At 37.6% G+C, this 18,835-nt stretch overlaps 1 protein-coding gene across 16 annotated transcripts in view; it reads right to left on the bottom strand.

Moving 5' to 3' along the window:
• The window catches only part of Lmo7 (LIM domain 7), a 192,354-nt gene that overhangs the window by 127,984 nt on the left and 45,535 nt on the right, over positions 1–18,835 (bottom strand). For all 16 annotated transcript variants that reach the window (XM_063246858.1, XM_063246861.1, XM_063246863.1 and 13 more), the window contains exon 2: positions 3,842–3,912. In XM_063246858.1, coding sequence (XP_063102928.1) covers positions 3,842–3,912 — 71 coding nt within the window. The remainder of the gene's footprint in view (positions 1–3,841; positions 3,913–18,835) is intronic.

The raw sequence follows: 18,835 nt of genomic DNA, 5'->3' as shown, positions 1-18,835 counted from the left end.
CTGAAATGTCACCACTGTCAGCTGAATGAAAGTTATAATAAGCTCCTCTTACTCTTGACTTTGATATTTCAGAATGCCAATTTAAAAAGAAAAACACTACAGGAGGATAAAAAGCTGGTAAGATTAGTAGATGAAATATTAAGAATACTCTTTATTGGTGATAATGAACAAAAATGTCTAATCATTTTTAACAAACAACAAACAGACCCTATGTTATACAAGACTTACAGTTCTGACAGTGAGCCAAAGAGAAATCAGCCCAACTTCCCGAGTCAGAAAATGATCCAGATTTCAAAAATATCCTAATTGTATTTCAGCTAGAAAATAAGACCTAACGGGCAAAGCATTCTTAAAGACATCTTCCTATATTTGCTATTAATTTAAACATTAGAGCCTATACAACAGCCTTTATCTTCTTTACATATAATTCCAGTAGTTGTGGCCACAAGCAGTAGAACCTGCTTCAACATTTCCTAGACCAACTAGCAAAGGTTTCTTTACTTACAGATTTATAAATAGTGTTACCTGGACTTAACCAACCCTCAACATTACACCTTTTTGTTTTTTATTGATTAGTGCTGATGAACAACGTGATCTACAATTTAGACAAAGTTTTTTAAATATAAATATTAGGCAGCACTTTGATGTACCACAGTAAACGACACCACTGCTGATTGCCACTTACGTAAGTATCTTTTCAGAATCATTAATTTAAAAAATGCTGAGTGGCCATTCGTGGACCAGGGGTAAAGAGAAAAGCCCACACCAGGAAGCAAGCCCAGTCTGGAAACCAGCGCCACATGCAGGCCACCATCAGACTGGAACAGACAGACCCTAACCTCTCCCTGTGAGTCAGCACCATTTGTGGGCCAGGAGTAGAGAAAAAAAACTAAGCCATACCAACAAGCAAACCCAGTCTGGGGACCAGCACCATGTGCAGGCCACCACCAGACTGGGAACAGCCAGACCTCAACCCCTTCAGCACAGAGGCTGGCAAACAAGAAGTACCAACACCCCACCCCACTCCTCCAAACCCCCCGTAGTAAGTGACCGGCTTATCCGGAAAACACAGGCCACGATGATGACAGCTATGCAGGTGAAATGCAATTGGATGCCCCTGTGGTGCTTTAGTGTTCAACTAACATGGCAGGGCTAGGGCCAGTGGTCTGACCAGAGGTTCAGAGGATAGCAGTACACAGTGTGGCATCTAGCGGGGATCTCCTTCTGAGGGTTGTAGCCATTGCGGATTCCCTGTGGTCTTGTTTTGGAAGTCCTACATCATTTCCCCTGTTCTGTTGGGTCGAGTTTTATTTTCTTTTGTTTTGCTTGATTATGCCAAATCCAATGGCAGAAGCAGCTATTTCAAAGATAGCAAGAAATATTATGGTAGCAATTTTGGGTTTACTATTGGCTTGTTTTGAAATCCTGTATTGCACTCATAATTTTGTTTTTATTATTTCTACTCTGTTCTGTTTGATTTTTACTATGTCCAAAGTTATCTGCAACTATGTTGAAAACATCAAGAGGCATTATGGTAACTATTGTTGATTTTGTAATATTTTGAAGTCTTGTATCACTTACACTGGTTTATTTTGATTTTATTCTCTTTTATCCTCTTTAAAATAAAAACAAAGATTTTAAAATGCTGAGTATTTAAAAAAATTGATTCGACTTTCATGATAATACACAAAACTTCAAATTAGTTATTCCAATTTGGAAATAATCTAAGAATTAGCATTTGGAAATTTGTTAATAAAGAAACCTAAAAGCAAAATAATACTGTCTTTAACCATGTGCCTATATGTTTGTTGTCATTAAGGTAGAATTATACATTTATTCTAATTTGTATTATTTTTTGGTTGAAACATTTATCAACTATGAATATCCTAACTTATAAAAAAAATTTCTCTCTTTTCAGGCTGAATATCTTTTTTTATTTTTATTTTTCCTTTTTATCGGTACCAGGGATCAAACTCATGACCACACACTTGCAAGGCAGGCGCTTATGCCGCTGAGCTAAACCCCCAGCCCCTGAATATCGTTTTTGAATAACATTTCAAATCATTTAGAGGCCAAATGATCAAAAATTATGCTTTAAGTCAAAAATTAGGTGTTATTATCAAATTCATTCAGTGACTTACAGAAGTAATGGTACAAAAAGTGGGATCCCTAAAATATTCTGAGCAGCTCACAAAAAATATACAATCTATATCTTTGAATAGATCCTATATTAGGGTATACACTTTAATCAATCAAAAAACCCACCCACCACTCTACATAAACCCACCTAACTCCTACATGGAGATGTAAGGCTTAGAACTGATAGTTATTTTGCTGTAAACTTCTAATAGTTTGTACTGAGTTTACAGGTCACTGGTGCTTTCTAACAGATGGCAATATTTATAACACACAAATCAATATAATTTCCCCTCACTGACTAACTGGGATAACCATGTGGCCTACTTAATGGAGTTTAAAGACTATCCAACAAAGATTCTGAATGACATTGAAGAAAACTAGGAACTATCATTTAAATTTTCCTCCTGGCCCTGTTCTACATGCCTGTCCTGGCATATATTAGGTGTAGCCATATGAAATTGACATGTCTGTAGGTCACAAGTGGTTGAATGCTAGAAACCTCATATGGGAGAGGATACTCAAAGTTTAAACATCTGCCAACAGAGCTGACTTACATGGTCATCTTCCTAATGACAACTTGTATTTATACAAGGTTTAATAGTTTAATAGTTTAATAGTTGAGGTTTAAAAACCTCAACAGATGCATTGTTCAATACAACAACCCTATGAATTAGGTAGATATGATATCCTGATTTCCACAGATGAGAAAGTAGGGATCAAATATTGTCACCTGCTCAGACTAAACAGAAGTATTTTATTCTACTGTTCAAAAGTAACAAGACCATGGAATCTAGCACTTTGATTCTAGATTTCTTTTTGCAAACAACATCCTTCAAAAGGACAATCAAATTACCTAAGTACTAATACATTCACTCTAGTGCTTACATGAGGACAGATTCCACAAATATCTATGTAATAAGTGTCTAAATTGGAATGATTAAGTGTTTTCGTAAATGTGCACAGGCACTCAAGTACATTCTTACAATTTATTGTTCACTTTCCCTTCTTCCTGGATTTCATCCATTTATCTCACAGGCCTGCCAGCCTGCCTCTTATCCCCAAAGGTCACATAAACTCTTCTATATATCCACTGGAGAGCCAAACATTACACTTACCATACAATATAGGCCTTGTATAATTAATCACGGCATGAGACTATTTTTACTAATGATAACCATAGCCTGCAATATGGTTCTCCATAGTATCTATTAATTAAATGGCCCACAATTTACATTGTTTTGGGTATTAAAATGACACAATTAATACATAAAAATCTGTTGCTCCAGTCATCATGACTTACTGACAAATAAAGTACAGTAATCTTATATTAATGTCAAAACCATGTAATTCTACATGCTAGACTATTCAGAGTAAGGGATAGGGAATGAAATCTAATAAGCTTTCCTCTTCAACCACATACATCGACTGGCCCATCATGCACTAATAGAATCTTTCTTATTTACTAATTTAAAATAATATACATTTCACCTACACTATCTGTAGATAGAGACTGATAATCCCCTCTTCCTCCCTCCTACCCTGGGGGTGTCAGTTCACAGAGATCAAATCTCACTGTGACCAACAATACACATCTGTGACTACAGAAGTCATGGATCGCAGTATGGGGCATCTCATAATACCTCTTCCCTACAAACACAAACACATCATTCCTGAATTATTTTTAAATGCTTTATATACTTACTCACACAACAGGATGCCATTTTCTAGAGAAGCTCGAAAATCCTCTGTTTCAAAATTCTTCTCTGTTACTGCCTGAAAGACAGATTTGGGTGTTAACTGTCTCTTAAACAAGATAGCACACAAGTCAAATTCAGTATCAGATTATTTAGTCTACCTTAAAGAATTTGTATATTCATCAAAAGCTGTTCCTTATGGGAAATTACATACTCCTCCATTACAATCATTTTAGTATGAACAAATATATGCAGAGAAAAATCCACAATGAGTGCTTTGTGTAATATAACCTTTTTGGGTAAACCAATGTTAAAAGCTAAGTTAAATTTCCAACATATTAAAATATCTCAAATCTTATTACAAAGGTAAGAAGCAAACTGATGACTTTCCTTAATCTTTTTCATGAAGTATCCTTAATTTGAGCAGAGTTGTTTATTGCAACTTCATAAGACTATTGAATCCTAGCACAGAGACCAAAAGAGAGAGAAGATGAGAAATATTTTAAATACTCAGTTTCCAACTTAAGACTGTTACATATGATAAGCCACTTGTAGCTAATACCACCAAAGACATTGGTGAACCATCTAGAAAAAATAGCTTGATTGGGTCTCTAAGGGTGGAATGGTTGAGAAAGTAAAGATGATTGCATAGGAATGGTAAGTAGTAACAAACAGAGTGGAGGCTATAGTGGAGAAAAGCAGTCACAGTAGAGAAACCTGTTGTAGGAATATCATCTGGCCCAGATCCCCAGACAGATAGGAAGGCAAGAAGCTAACAGCAAGGACATCAGCTATCCTAGACATGTACTTGCCACTGGAGGGCAGGCACCCTTGTCCCACTAGACAGCTTACAGAAAATCCTGAATTGGAAATTCACTAACTTTTAAATCCAGGTTAGCCACAGAGTTCAAACATATGTGAAACAATGCTGACCACCACACTTCTCCCTAATCCCTGCTACCTTTACAACCCACCCAGGATCCTCTAGGTCTTGACTCTTCATCTCTCCACCATGCCCAGCAATGCTATACCTAGATACAAGATCTGTTAACTGACAAAACTATAATTGCTTTCAGAATTAAAGTAAGCAGGCCACAGTGTTGTGTGCCTACAGAGGCAGAGCAAGAGGACCATAAATTGAAGCCTGGCCTAGACTACCTGGTGAGATCCTATCTCAAAATAAAAAATAAAAAGGGCTGAAGATGTTAAGACCTGGAAAAAAAATCTGTTAAATTAACTTCTGTATCCTCAAAACATGGCAAAAAAATTTACAAAGATCTATAAAAGTCTTAAAGCAAAAGCACTTTGTTTTAAAAAAAAATAGACTATATTTTAAAATATGAATCCATCCTTATGTTAGAACAAATTTAGTATTCTCGAAGAAATTCCAGAATTTTGAAAGAATACCTTTTTATCTAGTCATTCTAATCCAGAAACTACTCATTTAGTTTTGAACCTTACTCACTAGCAAGTTATTTAAGGTGTGGCACATTTTATGTAATTAGGTTATGATTCACAGGAATTACAGAGAGCACATGTTTTCTTCCCACTTAAGTTATCAAAAGTCAACACAAACAGGACTGATCGCTATGTAATCAAACAGCCACACCTTGCCTCTAAACAATTTCTCTCTAAACAATTTCTCTCTCTCCTCTCTATCTCTCACTCGCCTTTTGCATATTCTCCTAATGAAGTCAAATAAAATCAGGGCCACCTAAAATACTGACCAGACGTACAAGAAGAATTGAGATTTAATCCAGGATCCATCTCACAATATATATTTCTGATTATGTCACCATTCAGTCCCGATTTTTAAAAGGAAATACTTGACTTCCCTACTTCACAATAAACAAATAATAAGTGAAAATATTTGCTATTCCTTAGACTACACTAATCTAATTTAGGCTTGTGCTTCTTCCAGCCATGGTCCTGACTAGCCAAGCAGCCGCTCTGCTGGGTAGAAGCTACAAAGTGAGCTCCCGGGTAAGCCACTTGCTGGGAAGTGGTAATTAGTCTAAGGCAGCATGTTATGGGAGGGGCAGTTGCCAAGGGCATGTTGCACTGGGCACAGACACCACTGCCAAACCTGTCTGACCACCTCCAACCTCTATACAACCTGTGACAGGAAGTTTTAAAAGGGCAGATTTTATGAAAGAAAAATATCTATCAGCCAGCTATATAGCCTACAAGTGCCACATGCACTAAGTTATCCCAGAAAACCATTTCTTTGTTTTAAAAAATAAAACACCTCCATGCCCCCTTACCCTTTTGTTGATCATTTTATTTTAATATCACTAAATAAAATTTCCCACCCATTTAAGCAACAAGTTTCCCCAAAACACCACTGCTCAGTTCCAGTTCTGACCATATAATCCACATGATTTAAATCCCAAACATTCTGGGAACATCTCAAAGACCACTTCATACCAGAGTGGTTATCACCAAAACACCACTAAACACCACTAATGCAAGACAGCAGATCCTCATCTTTTTAAAATCTTTCAGTCCTCCTCCCCCCGCCTTTTTTTTTTTTTTTTTACCAATTCCTTTCAAACAGCCATTTAAATAGAATCTAGAATCCCCAAAGCATTCTCTATCATATGTTGGGTGAATCACAGTACAAAAAGCACAGCACTTGTATGAGCTTGTTTTAAAGGGGGATCAAGATGGACTGTCGACTGACAAACACTAGGCTATGACCAACTAAGTTGATAGCTGATTCCAAACTAAGTCACCGAATAACAGACTAATCAGCTACTAGAACATGATATTTAAGATACATATCACCTACTTTTGCTTCATTAAGCTTATATTACTTTGTAGATTAAAAATGCATCTCTACATATGCATGTATATTTGTATAGAAAAACTTACTTATGTAATTCGTTACATAAGTGGGCCCTGGAAGATCAGAAGTCTTTGGTCACTGAAATACAAACTCAATCCAAATACTGGATTTTAAAAACAGATACATACCATTAACCAATCATTTCAACATAAGTAATAAAATAATTTTTAAAACCCCAAGGAACATTTAACTAGAAGCCAGTGTCATACAAAAGAATATTGTGAAATAATTCACAAAGGATAGTTATGTCCTTGAGTGGAAAATTAAGGCAGACCTGTGTAAACACATGTAATAAGTAACCATACATTGAGATAATCCATACAGGGCATTGTTCCATAGGAAGAAGCCCCAGGCTGTTGCAACTTCAAGGAGGTGAGAAGCTTTTCAGCCAGTTTCTAAAGCTGTCTGTGAAGTCAACACATGCCTTACTCCTTTCTTTCATTAAACTTCATGTTCAATCAACCACCGTGTGATCCCAATGACTCCACACCAGCCCAATTTTTAAACTGAATTCCTGAGACATCTATAGTGCAATAAACTTGAAAGATTCTCTTGGTTACACATGCCAAAAACACACACATACACACACAAAAAGACAAAACTGATGATACACAGTAAACCGAGTAGGTAAAAATAAAATAATTTTAATGGAATAAGTGTCTACCTCCTATCTCATTCCTTTCTGAGTAAAATTATTTTAAAAGATCATGATGATAGAGAAACTAGTTCTTCCCAAAAAGATGCACTTCACTTTGCTAAATACAAGTAATGCCCCCCCACCCAACCACCATCTCAAAAAGAAAGCAGAGTCAGGACAGTTGAGATGGGAGTCACTGACTCTTCAGGTAATGAGTGTAAATCTAACGTCTCAGACCTCAGTCTTCTCAGCTATTAATCAGGACTCCACATTATGACGGTCTGCATCTCCCGTCTGCTTTAGGCACCATCTCTCTGCATTTTCAAGCAGCTCTGCTTCTTCTTCCAGTTTGTACACAAGGAAACATAGTTGTCATAAATCCACTAGAGTTGAGATCCAAGTCAGAAAGTAATTCCTTACATAAGAGGGCCTTAGAGAATCAGTGGTCTTTGGAAGCACTCAGAGAACTCTACAGTTAGGGACCTACCTACTTCCTATGCCCCTCAAAGAATTCCACGCCATACCACAAACTCTAATGGGCAAGACAGTCCTAATCCAACTTCCCACTGGCTAAAATATGGCTCAGACACACTCTGTGTTCTAATTATTCTTCCTATAAATATCTGTACTTACAAGGAAGAGAAAAAAGACAAAATTGATACTCCTAGTATATATTGGTATAAAAAGGTAGGTTGTGATGTATAGGTAGCTTTCAGATCCTAAAATCACTTTATTGAAATATCCTTCTACTGGACAGGAGTGAACTCACTTTAGTTTGGTCAGTAGAAAAACATACAAGAGTCCATGAAAACATGTCAGTTTAGTGATACTTTGTGAAAGAAGACATTCTTAGCTGGAATCTTTAAAGGTGATACACAGAGTATCAGTTGACCAAGAATTTGCTATAATAAAGTTACCCCACTACTACATTAATGTTTTTCTAAGTTAAAGAACATGCTAGAATTTAACTTTCCACATTTACAAAATCATCCTTCATGTCAACAAAGATACGAAAAAAGCATTCATTTATTTGATTTTTCAAAAATCATTTAGTGACATTCTGCTGTAAACATACCTGATATAAAAAGAAGAAGAAAATTCCTGGAAATTTCTCTTTAAAAATCTAACCCCATTTTGAAATGTACAGTCAAAATGGCATTTTAAGCCTAGGCATCTCTCTGAAATGTGGATAACTCTGAATTACAGCAAGTTCTTGGTTAACTGATACTGTATGTTCAACAAATAACAGTTTTATGGGACATAATTCTCTTGTCACTAGCTTTTATTAAGACTTGGCTTTGTACTGCATAATAGTCTGGAAGAGACTAGGGCTGTTTTTGCCAATACTAACAACATTTGATAGCAAAACCAAAGCCAAATCATAGTCTTTCAAGATAGTGGTAATCAGAATTGCACAGATCACTGAATTCTAAATAGATTCACAGTGATCAAAAATCCAAACATTTTTCTTTCCCCACTCCTCTCCCTAAGATCTTCATCTCCAAGCGCCAGTGTCAATTTCACTTCCCCCTGCACTCTCTCTAGGGAACAGTCTCCAAACCTTCACACAGGAGGGCGGGGGAAAACAGCAAAATGTAATGCTCCAGATTGTGTGCCTAGGAAATTAAGAACCAACTACCTTTACAAACACTCAAAATTTTCATTAGGCCAAACGTTAGCTAGTATTAACAAGTCAAAAGTAAAATACAGATGGAAAGAAGTACAACTATAAGAAGAAAGGAAACTTTGCTTGAGGGGTAACAATTTATGTGCAAGATTTCATCAAGATACAAAATCCAAAACAACCTGATCCCTATTAGCAACTAGTTAAGTTCACTGAAATCATTCCACAAGAAGCATGCTTTTGCAATTGTATCTTGTTCTGTTAAGAATCCAAAAAAAAATTACTTCTAAAGAATTGTATTTGTCCACAGAATCACACTCTAATTTATGTTGTTACAGACAATAAGAAAAATATCCCAAGAGAAAAGTGTCTAGCAAAAGACCTGTCTAGTACATGTTATTTTATTTTCTAGATCAAGGAGTTTTTAAATAACTAATACAAAGACACAAATGGATGTGAACATCCATTATCAGGGTATTTTAAGTATAATAATAATTCTTAATATAATCATAGGTTCAAGAATCAAAAGATGCTATTTTTGCAAAAATGTCTCACACATTAGCAAGTCTCAACAATTACCTGCTAACCATCGTGTGAATTGCTATGAAATTCACCAGTGTGGGAAGCATTCATTTTTGGAAACAGTGTGTCTGTATTACAGGTGAGAGCCACTTCTTATTTTATATGGACTTTAAATTGATAGCTGCAACCTTGCTACCTACAATATACTTTACTATCCAGTTTAAGTTTAGTATTAAAGGTGAACCTAAGGTGCTCTGCTCCACAGGAATTCCCACCACGATTCTTCATGAATTTCTGCTACAAGTCAACAAAAATTTGACAGTAAGTTGGTAGGGGAAAAAAGGATAACTAGAGTTGTATTCCTACTGCACACTCAAGTGAAATGAAAACATCTCCTTGCAAAACTTTATACACAGGGCCCAGGAATTTAGCTCAGTGGTGTAAGTGCCTGCCTGGCAAGAGCAAGGTCATACATGAGTTAGATCCCCTGTACCAAAAAAAAAACTTTATACATAAATGTTCCCCAAGACTGGGAACAACCCAATGTCCATCAACTGATGAATGAATAAACAGATATAATATGACATACATGGAATACTGCTTGATCAAAAAAAAATGAAGCACTGATATATGTTAAAATATGAATGAACCTTGAAAACAAGCTAAATGAAACACAAAATACCATCTGATTTATGTGAATGTCTCTGATAGGCAAACTATAAAAACAAAAAAAGGGACTAGTGTTGGTCAGAGGGTAGAAAGTAGAAGGGATGGGGAGTGACTGCTAATCGTTAAGCGTTTCTTTTGGGGTGATGAAAACACTCTGCAAGTGGTTGTGAATAGAAAGCTCTGTGAACATACTGGTATGGAATTGTATCTGCATAAATTTTCTTTAAAAAACTCACTGAACTTAGACATTCGCACATTCTATTCATATTCGATCAAGATGACTTTTTAAAAATAGTTCTAAACATCTTTCTCTTTCATGTTCCCTGCACAAAAGAAATTCATACCAGGCATGGTGACACACACTTGTAATCCCAGTTCTCTGGGAGGCTGAGACATGGGGCTCGTATGCTCTAGCCCAACCTGCACAACTGTCTCAATATATATTGACCCTCCAAGAATAGCTCTTAATTTGCAAAGCAGAATTTCCACCCTCTGTCTCACTCACAGAAATTTTATCATTAAATTATAATCATATTTTCCCTTTTTATACATTTGCACCTATCTTTTTCTTTAAGTGTGACATCCTTGTACTATACCTAAAAGATTCCACACGCTAAGTTTTCTCAAGGCCATTTATTGTCTTATTTTCATAATTCACGTTACATGGTTTCAAAATAGAAAACACACTGAAGTGGAACAAAGGCCACAGCAAATGGGCCTACAGAACCCCCAATAACTCCCTCCTGTAAGTTACTTACATTCCCTAAAACAGAACTGCAAAAACTGTAAAACTAAAAAGTCAGTCTTTCCCAAACACCTTGAATGAACAAAGTGCTTCCTAAATGATGTGTCCAACATTGAGTTAAAAAGGCATTGTCCTAGGCCATTTATAAAACACATGATATAGCTGGTGTATTGTAAGTGACAAAATTCTACCTTTTTATACTTTTATTATAACATTATAAAAAAGAGGGCAACATAAACATAAAACTAGAGGGATATCTGACTGTGACTCCACCATATCAGAGCCTTATGATTGACCTGGTTGTAATTCTTACTGAGTTTTCAAGGTGGTTCTCAGAAAGTTTTTAATCTAGTTTTCCTCTTTGTGTGCTTCATCCTTGAAAACAATTTTACACAAATGTACATTCTGCCAGAAAATGACAAAATGAGTAAGATGAGATTACAAAGCAAGGGATATTCTTCTCTGGGAAGATAAGGTCTTATAAAGATGAAACAGGATCAAATTATTTTCAAGTTGAATATTTGACTATAACTATTTATTTATTCCAAAAATTAATAAGTAAATATTTTTCTATTACTAGCAAGGTGATATAGGTAATTCTTTTATCATGAGCAAAACACTACTTGAAACAGTTTTGTACTTCCTATACCACAACTGCTAAAAAAATTTTTTAATTTATTAAATAACTTTAGAAAATAACAATCCCAAGCTTAGTAATTAAGTAAGAAAACGCACGCACCGACTTAGTAATTCACATGTAGGTAAGCTGAAATTCTATGACTGTTCACTGTCTTTAGAGGCACACATACACGTCAGAAGCTGACATGACGTCAGTAATCATTGAGTTTTCTCACCGAGTTGCAGAAGCAGGTCACATATGATGCACACAGGCTTCAATTAATCTGGTTGCCTGTGTGTTATAGCACAAAAGGCAGAGTTACCAATGCACTATGTTCTCCCCTACATAGCTTTCCACTGTTGCCTGCACAGTTCATACTCCAGGACCACACAACCAAGTCACTAAAAGGTCACTAAAAAAAAAAAATACTATTAACAGTTTATGACCTCCTGGGATCTCATCACTAGCTATCCATGGCACATACAAGCCATGGGCTGGTCACACCCACATTGGACTTCCTACAGCCTTAAGAGATCTCAAAAAGCCTTCTAATTTATCTCAAAAGTAGACATGCTGACAGTCCCACAATGCATCTAATTTAATAGTTTAAAATATCCTTGACCAAGTAAAAATTTCACTGATGTTTACTGGGATCATTTGTTTAATGGTTACAAAGGTTGAAATACTACAAGTAATTTTTTAAAAAACACTACTTTGATGTTCTGATACATTGACCAATATGCCACATTCTCCTTCAGGACGGCAAAATGAAGGAAGATTCCACCTAGAGAAATGAATGGGCTGGTTTTTCCCCCTGCCAAAAACTATTAGTAGTTAACAGTAAATATTATATAAATATTAAATATTGTAAAATATTAAATATTGAGAATTCTGCTTCAGGACCACCATCCTGAAGTGCTGTTAGCTCCCACTGGTCCTTGTACCATCTCCTGCATGTCCATAAGGTTCCTACCACACTTGGCAAAAGTATACCTCCCAACTGACTTTTCCTTCTAAAGGAGAGCACAGCTTACCGGCTGCTTCCAACTCACATGTTTTGTTCGGCCCATGTCGCATGCTGACGTTGGGAAATAGTGAACAGAAAAGGAGACTGCTTGCTTCTCATAAAAATAAATAAAGTCCAGCACTCAAAGGCAGCAACACCTCACAGTCACAAATGGCAGCCCAGGTAATGATCTCAAGGGAAACACATTCTCCAGACAGCTGCAGTCCCACATGTCCCATAGACTTTTCACCATCCTGCACTGCTCTTGGACACTACTTGTGTGGCCCAGGTAGGCAGGTCAATCTGAGAATATGTGGGCTTTTTTCTTTCTGTCTTTGAGGTCTATCCCTCAGAAAGGACTTCTTGATCAACTCAGAATTACGGGTGAAGAAGAATCACTTGTGGAGCTGGTTTTTTATTACATGTACATACAGACAGGTTTCTGGCCTTTGCTGATTTAGAGGCCCTGAAAAGCACCTGCAAGTCCGCCTTTTCCAGAATCTTACTAAGAAAGGTATTTACACTGTTTTGGGGAGAATAATTTGAGACACTTTATGCTAAGTGCCAACTCTACCAACAAGTGTTTGATTTTGAACAGGTATCTAGAGTTCCTATGAGATTTGATTTCCTCATAAGAGAATGAACTATACTAAATCATCAACTCATCTCCCAGCTTGGAGTGCTCTGAGGAACGCAAGTATTTCTGTTCTCTGCTGCCACCTACTGGCCCATTCCTGCTACCACAAAGGTCTGAACTGCAGCTTTGGGACCATTTTCTCTGTCCTTATTTTAACTGTTAGATTGGGGTATACCAAAAAAAATCATTTCAAAATTTAAAACACAGAAAAAAATTTATACTTGGTGAAAAGTAAAAATACTTTTATATATTAACACGAGTTTGTAATCTTTATTAAATCCCCAAGAGCTCCCAATGTATTTCTATACAACTGTTTTTGCAACAAATGGATTCAAACTTTTTGTAGAAAAAATTTGCACATTAAAGTATATAATCTGTCCAACTATAGATTTGAGACCCCCATAAAACAACTCTCTATAGTTAAAACAGTTCCAAGATGGGGTTGAGAATGTAGCTCAGTGACAAAGTATTTGTCTAGATGGTAAAGGCCTAGGCTCAATCCTCAGCAAAAAACTAAACTAAACTAAAAATGGATGAAGTAACACTTCTGAAGAAAAATTCCTAACACAGAAAATGTTCAAAGGTCAAACATATGTGATTCACCTCAACTGATTGAAAATGCTGATTCCTCTCAATGCTCTTAAGATTTCTCTTATTCAGGAACCAGGGAGCTTAAGGATTTGGATTCCCTGCTGGCTTACACATGGATTCTGCTCACTAACCGGGAACTCCAGCTCATCAGGCAACACTATGAATAAACAGTCAACCATAGCCTGCTCCTTGCCTAGATGTTTAGCCAGAACTGGGCAAGACCTGCGGAGGGAACAGCTAGGTGTGTCAGAACATGTGGGAGGCCAAGGAGTGAGAGGAGGTAGGGTAATCTGCCAGGCTTCTCCAAGATGATTACTTCATCCTTCTCAAAACTGAATTTTGACTTGCCAAGCACTACCTCCTTCAAATTCTCCTGAGCTCACCTGCTAGGAGCTTCACCTTAAAATGTATTCATTTAAACAAACTCCATCCAGACTGCACCAAGTCTATAATTCTAGTCCTTCCCCAAAACTTGACCTCCTTCCCTGCATCTGTACTCTCTGTTGAGTTTCCTCTAGAGCACTCACCTCATCCCAACCCAGCATAGAAAACAATCCCCACCCTTTCACTCAGGACAGAGCTACCACATCTCACTTAACTGATGAAATTCAGAGACAGTCTCCCAACTGTCCAGACTCAAAACATCAGAAGGAATCTTCTTTGCCTCTCCAAATCCCTGTGATTCTTGTCATCATGGTTCTAAGCTTTTCCTCCAGCAGATGCAACACCTCACTATCTTTCCTCTGTCTTAATCCCCTTCTCTGCTCTGCAATTCAATACCAAAATCACTGCTCATAAGGTTATAGCTCAAAACCTTCCAGAAGTCTATTAACTTGAAGTTCTTCTAACCTATCTTGTGCCCTTTGATTCCCAACACATGGTAAATTCCACAGAAACACAGAAACTCAATGACTTCAGTAAATCTGGTCCTGCATTTTAACAATGCAACTTACATCTTTCCACTATCCTCCCCAGGCAGTCCCAGCGAGGCCTTCACCCTCCAGGGCGACACCGATTTCCTAAGACACAAAGTTAGTACGTAATTCCATTATTCTGCCATGTGTCCATCATTTGGTCCTCTTCTCTTCTGTCCTAGACTGAAAGTTTGTTGAGGTCAGGAAACCGCTGTCTTCCTTTGCGTAACATACACTAGGATTTCATTTTAATCTTAAATTCCTCTAAAGACCAAAACAGGATCCCATGAAACAGAGTTGAAACAGAAAACATTGCTTGAAGGACACAGAGAAATTTTAATTCAGGTTCAGGGACTAAAGAGTACAATTCAGACAAATATTTTGACCTTTAGAAAATGCGGTGAGATGAAATACAGCAAGATGAGGGAACTTCCTGGCCTCCCCAGAAGGCAGCCACTAAAGAAGGAGGTGGCAGGAAGGCAAGTCTGCCTCACTGCTTCTGCCTCAGCCACAGTTCAGAAACAAGAGTCCCAACCAGACAGATGGCACTTACACCATGGAAAAACACTCTGAGAGATCCCGGCTGGAAAACAAAGATCTAACAAATACCTAGAGGGGAGAAGGGAAAGTATCAAACTGGCATTAACTAATACTTTCCTCCTCAACAGAGAACAATGACAATTACTCTACTTCCTGGAACAGAGAATGGAGGCAGAAGACTGAAAAGCTGGAGGAAAAGGAGGGCAGATTCAGGGGAGGCAAACTGAGAGCCACATGAAATAATTATCACCCTGGCCTAAAGCAGAGCCAGATGGCAGCCACAGGCAATGGAGACCCACACAAGCAATATGAAATTTTGATGAATTCTTTAATGGCTGGATTATGAAAGCCCATATTCCAGAAACAGGCTAATAATAGAGCAAATGTCAATGCTACAACACACACACACACACACAAGTACTTAAAATTGCCTTCACTATTTACTCACCTGTGTTTGTACATTTCTCAAAATGTCACTGCTTAATAAGTGTTTTCACTGGTAAGAACGATGATAGTTTATCTCATGAATATTAATGTTAAGTTTTGAACTTTAAGGTACTCCAGATCATTGTATTACCAAAGAAAAGACCACATAATACAGCTACCTGCACACATGATCCAAATAGCTACAGCTATTAAATGAGACCCATACATGCCACTAACTGGACCCTAAAATGAGAAATTAAGCAGAATTACATTTCCTATAACAGTATGCTTTTTTAACCCTTACAATGAACAGATTAATTTTCACAAAAGTATATACAGAGCATTATCTATGTCAAGCAAGACTGTGTTAAGTTAGCTTTCCATCACTATAATGAAATATTTAAGACACGTATAAAGAGAAAAGATGTACTTTGGCTCAGAGTTGTGAGGTTCAGGTCTATGATGCACTGGCCTCATTTGAGTCTCTGACCAAAGATGCCCATGGCAGGGCGGGGCGGAGGACAGCATGTGTCAGAGCAAAATGGCTCACTGCATGACCAAGAAGCAAAAGAGACAAAAAGGAGGAGCCCAAGGTCCCACATTCTCCTTAAAGAGCACACTGACAGTGGGCTGGGGATTTAGCTCAGCGGCATAAGTACCTGCCTTGCAAGCAGGCAGTCATGAGTTCGATTCCCGGTACCGATAAAAATGAAAAAAAAAAAAAAAGACAAAAAAAAATTTTAAAAAAAGAGCACACTGACAAGGACTGAAAGACCTCCCGCTGGGTCCCAACTACCAAAGGTTTTTCCACTTCCCAGCAGCACTACTCTGGGAATAAAAACCTTTAGCATAAGGACCTTCAGGTTCATCAAAGATCAAAACTACAGCCAAGATGGACTAACCATCCTGAAACTAGCTGGTGTCTATTGGCTTGTCACCTGCTCTTCAGAGCTAGCACCTGGCTATCTTGAGCTAATACAGATCAGGAATGCTTGGGGAGAATGTCAACTGCTGAGTTTTTCACAGGCAGAAGTGAAAGAACAGAGCACATTAGGAATACTTCGGTCACAAAGTGGCTTAATATTAATGTATGTAGACTACAATAAAGAATGAAAGACAAAAGGCTGGTAAGATGGAAAAAAGTAAAAGTGGTTCTGAGTAAGTAGACAGAGTTGAAGCTAAAGGATGGTGGACAAATCTAGATCTTGGTGGGAGGGGGTTTAGCAGGGATTGAACCAAGGGGTGCGCTACCCTGAGCTACATCCTTAGCCCACAAACTTTTTTTAAATTTTGAAACAAAGTCTTACTAAATTGCCCAAGTGGGATTCGAACTTACAATCTTCTCACCTCAGTCTTCCCAGTACTGGGATCAATGGCATGTATCCCCACTCCCTGCTAAAATGTTGGGATTTAAAAATGCAAAAGTTAAGCCCATGAAGGACGTAACTGAAGCCAGTATTAGTTATCAAAGTACTGTAGTACTTTGGAAAAGCTGACCGTCCTCTGGGTCTCCACTGGGTCTATGCTGTCTTCACCTAGGATGGTGAGGGGGTCAGGGTAGGAAGAAAAGGAGCCAAATACATCCTCACTGAGTAAAAGAGAAATAAAAAGGGGTCCATGAAATAATGAGGAAGGGTGTTGAATAGTTTAACCAAAAGGAGTAAGAACAGGTATTTCTATATGAACATACCAGGCTGTCTGGAAGTAGCCACCTCTTTCAGGCTCTGAGGTACATAGAATGTTGGAAAACAGTATAAACTACACTGGGAAAGACCACAGGAGAACTTGACTGGGTTTCTCTTAAGTCAAAAAAGTAAAAGGTCAGGAAAGAGGTAAAAACTGGACTGTTCGTCTTGGAACAAACTGTTCCAGAGACCAGAGTGGGAAGGTCTAAAGGAAGTATGGGAACTAGGCCAGGAAGCCAAAGTGTTGAGCAGTAGGACCAAAAACTCCTCCATGTTGGGCAGTACTAAAGCTGCTAAGACTTAGCTGGCTGCAAGGAGGGCTAGATATGTTATCAAATACTTCCATTTACATGTAACAGTAAATAATCTGACGTAAGTCAAGCTAAGCTATAAAAATCCTGCATATTTTTTAGGATAAAGCAGTCTGAATTCTGAAACTAAGCTGAATAAACATCTTCTACTCAGCACACACCCAGATTGCTGGGATGAATAATATTTCAAACATTAGGTCATTAGACAGTAAATGGTGAGATTTTGTGATTATATTCACATTACCTGAAGCAAAACTAATTTTTTTTTTTAGGGCTTTGTACAGCTTGGCTTAGAGAAATCTTCTAGTTTTGCTAAAAAGAGTCCATTTTAAAAGAACTTACCAAAACTTTTCATTTCCTATAATGAAATCTCATTTTAATTATACTCTAAATATTTATGTTAAAACATGTAGACAATTCCTTATATATTCTCTGAGAACTTGAAGAAATATCAAAAAAAAAAGCAGTTTTAATTATTATTCATCTAATAGAAACAGTTGTTCATCCACCCATTCAACATATAGTCTGTGTCCTGGCCCTGAATCAAGGCCTGCAGCTTCCTGACGCTTTTGGTTTCGAGCAGAAGCCTCAGAAGATGTCTTTCTATGGTCTGTTGCCACAACCCACCCCACCCCATGAGCAGTTGTGAGGGTGGTAGGCTGCAGCGGCCCAGGACGGGAGCCACCGGCTTTTACTGAGACCCACACCATGGTGGGACCTGGAGCTCCGGGAAACCAAGCAAACCCCTCCCCTCCCCACCTGTTTTGTTTTACACATGAAAGTATGGATAGCTATTTTGAAGAAAATGAGAGACTGTATGACAGCCATTAGTGACTTTCCTATTCTCTGGTTTTGAAGACCTAAAAACCCCTTCCTCATTCTGTTCAGTTTTATACTACATTGTTTTGCGTGGATTCTCTGTATGAGAAGACACAGACAACTATTTGGAAGAAAACAAGAGACAATATGATAAATAATGAAGATCTCAGGTCGTCTAGCTTTGAAATTTATATCTCTTACATTGCTTTCTTACATCTTGCTTTGTTCTGTTTTGTTGTGTTTAATTTTACCCCCTTTAAAATAAAAAAAATGAAAAAAAACAATGTGTACTTTATGCATTTGCTTAGTACTATGCTAAAGTAGAACACAAACAAAAATTATGAACCTGATGTTATTGAAAGGTAAGTCTTAAACTAAGGGTGAGCAAACTAAGACCTGGGGATAAAAT

This window comes from Cavia porcellus, unplaced genomic scaffold (assembly GCF_034190915.1).
Source record: "Cavia porcellus strain 051 isolate PalLab524CR breed Dunkin Hartley unplaced genomic scaffold, mCavPor4.1 scaffold_4, whole genome shotgun sequence".
NCBI classification, from domain to species: domain Eukaryota; kingdom Metazoa; phylum Chordata; class Mammalia; order Rodentia; family Caviidae; genus Cavia; species Cavia porcellus.
Note: the sequence above shows the minus strand (reverse complement) of the source record. Positions and strands in the feature narration are given on the sequence as shown.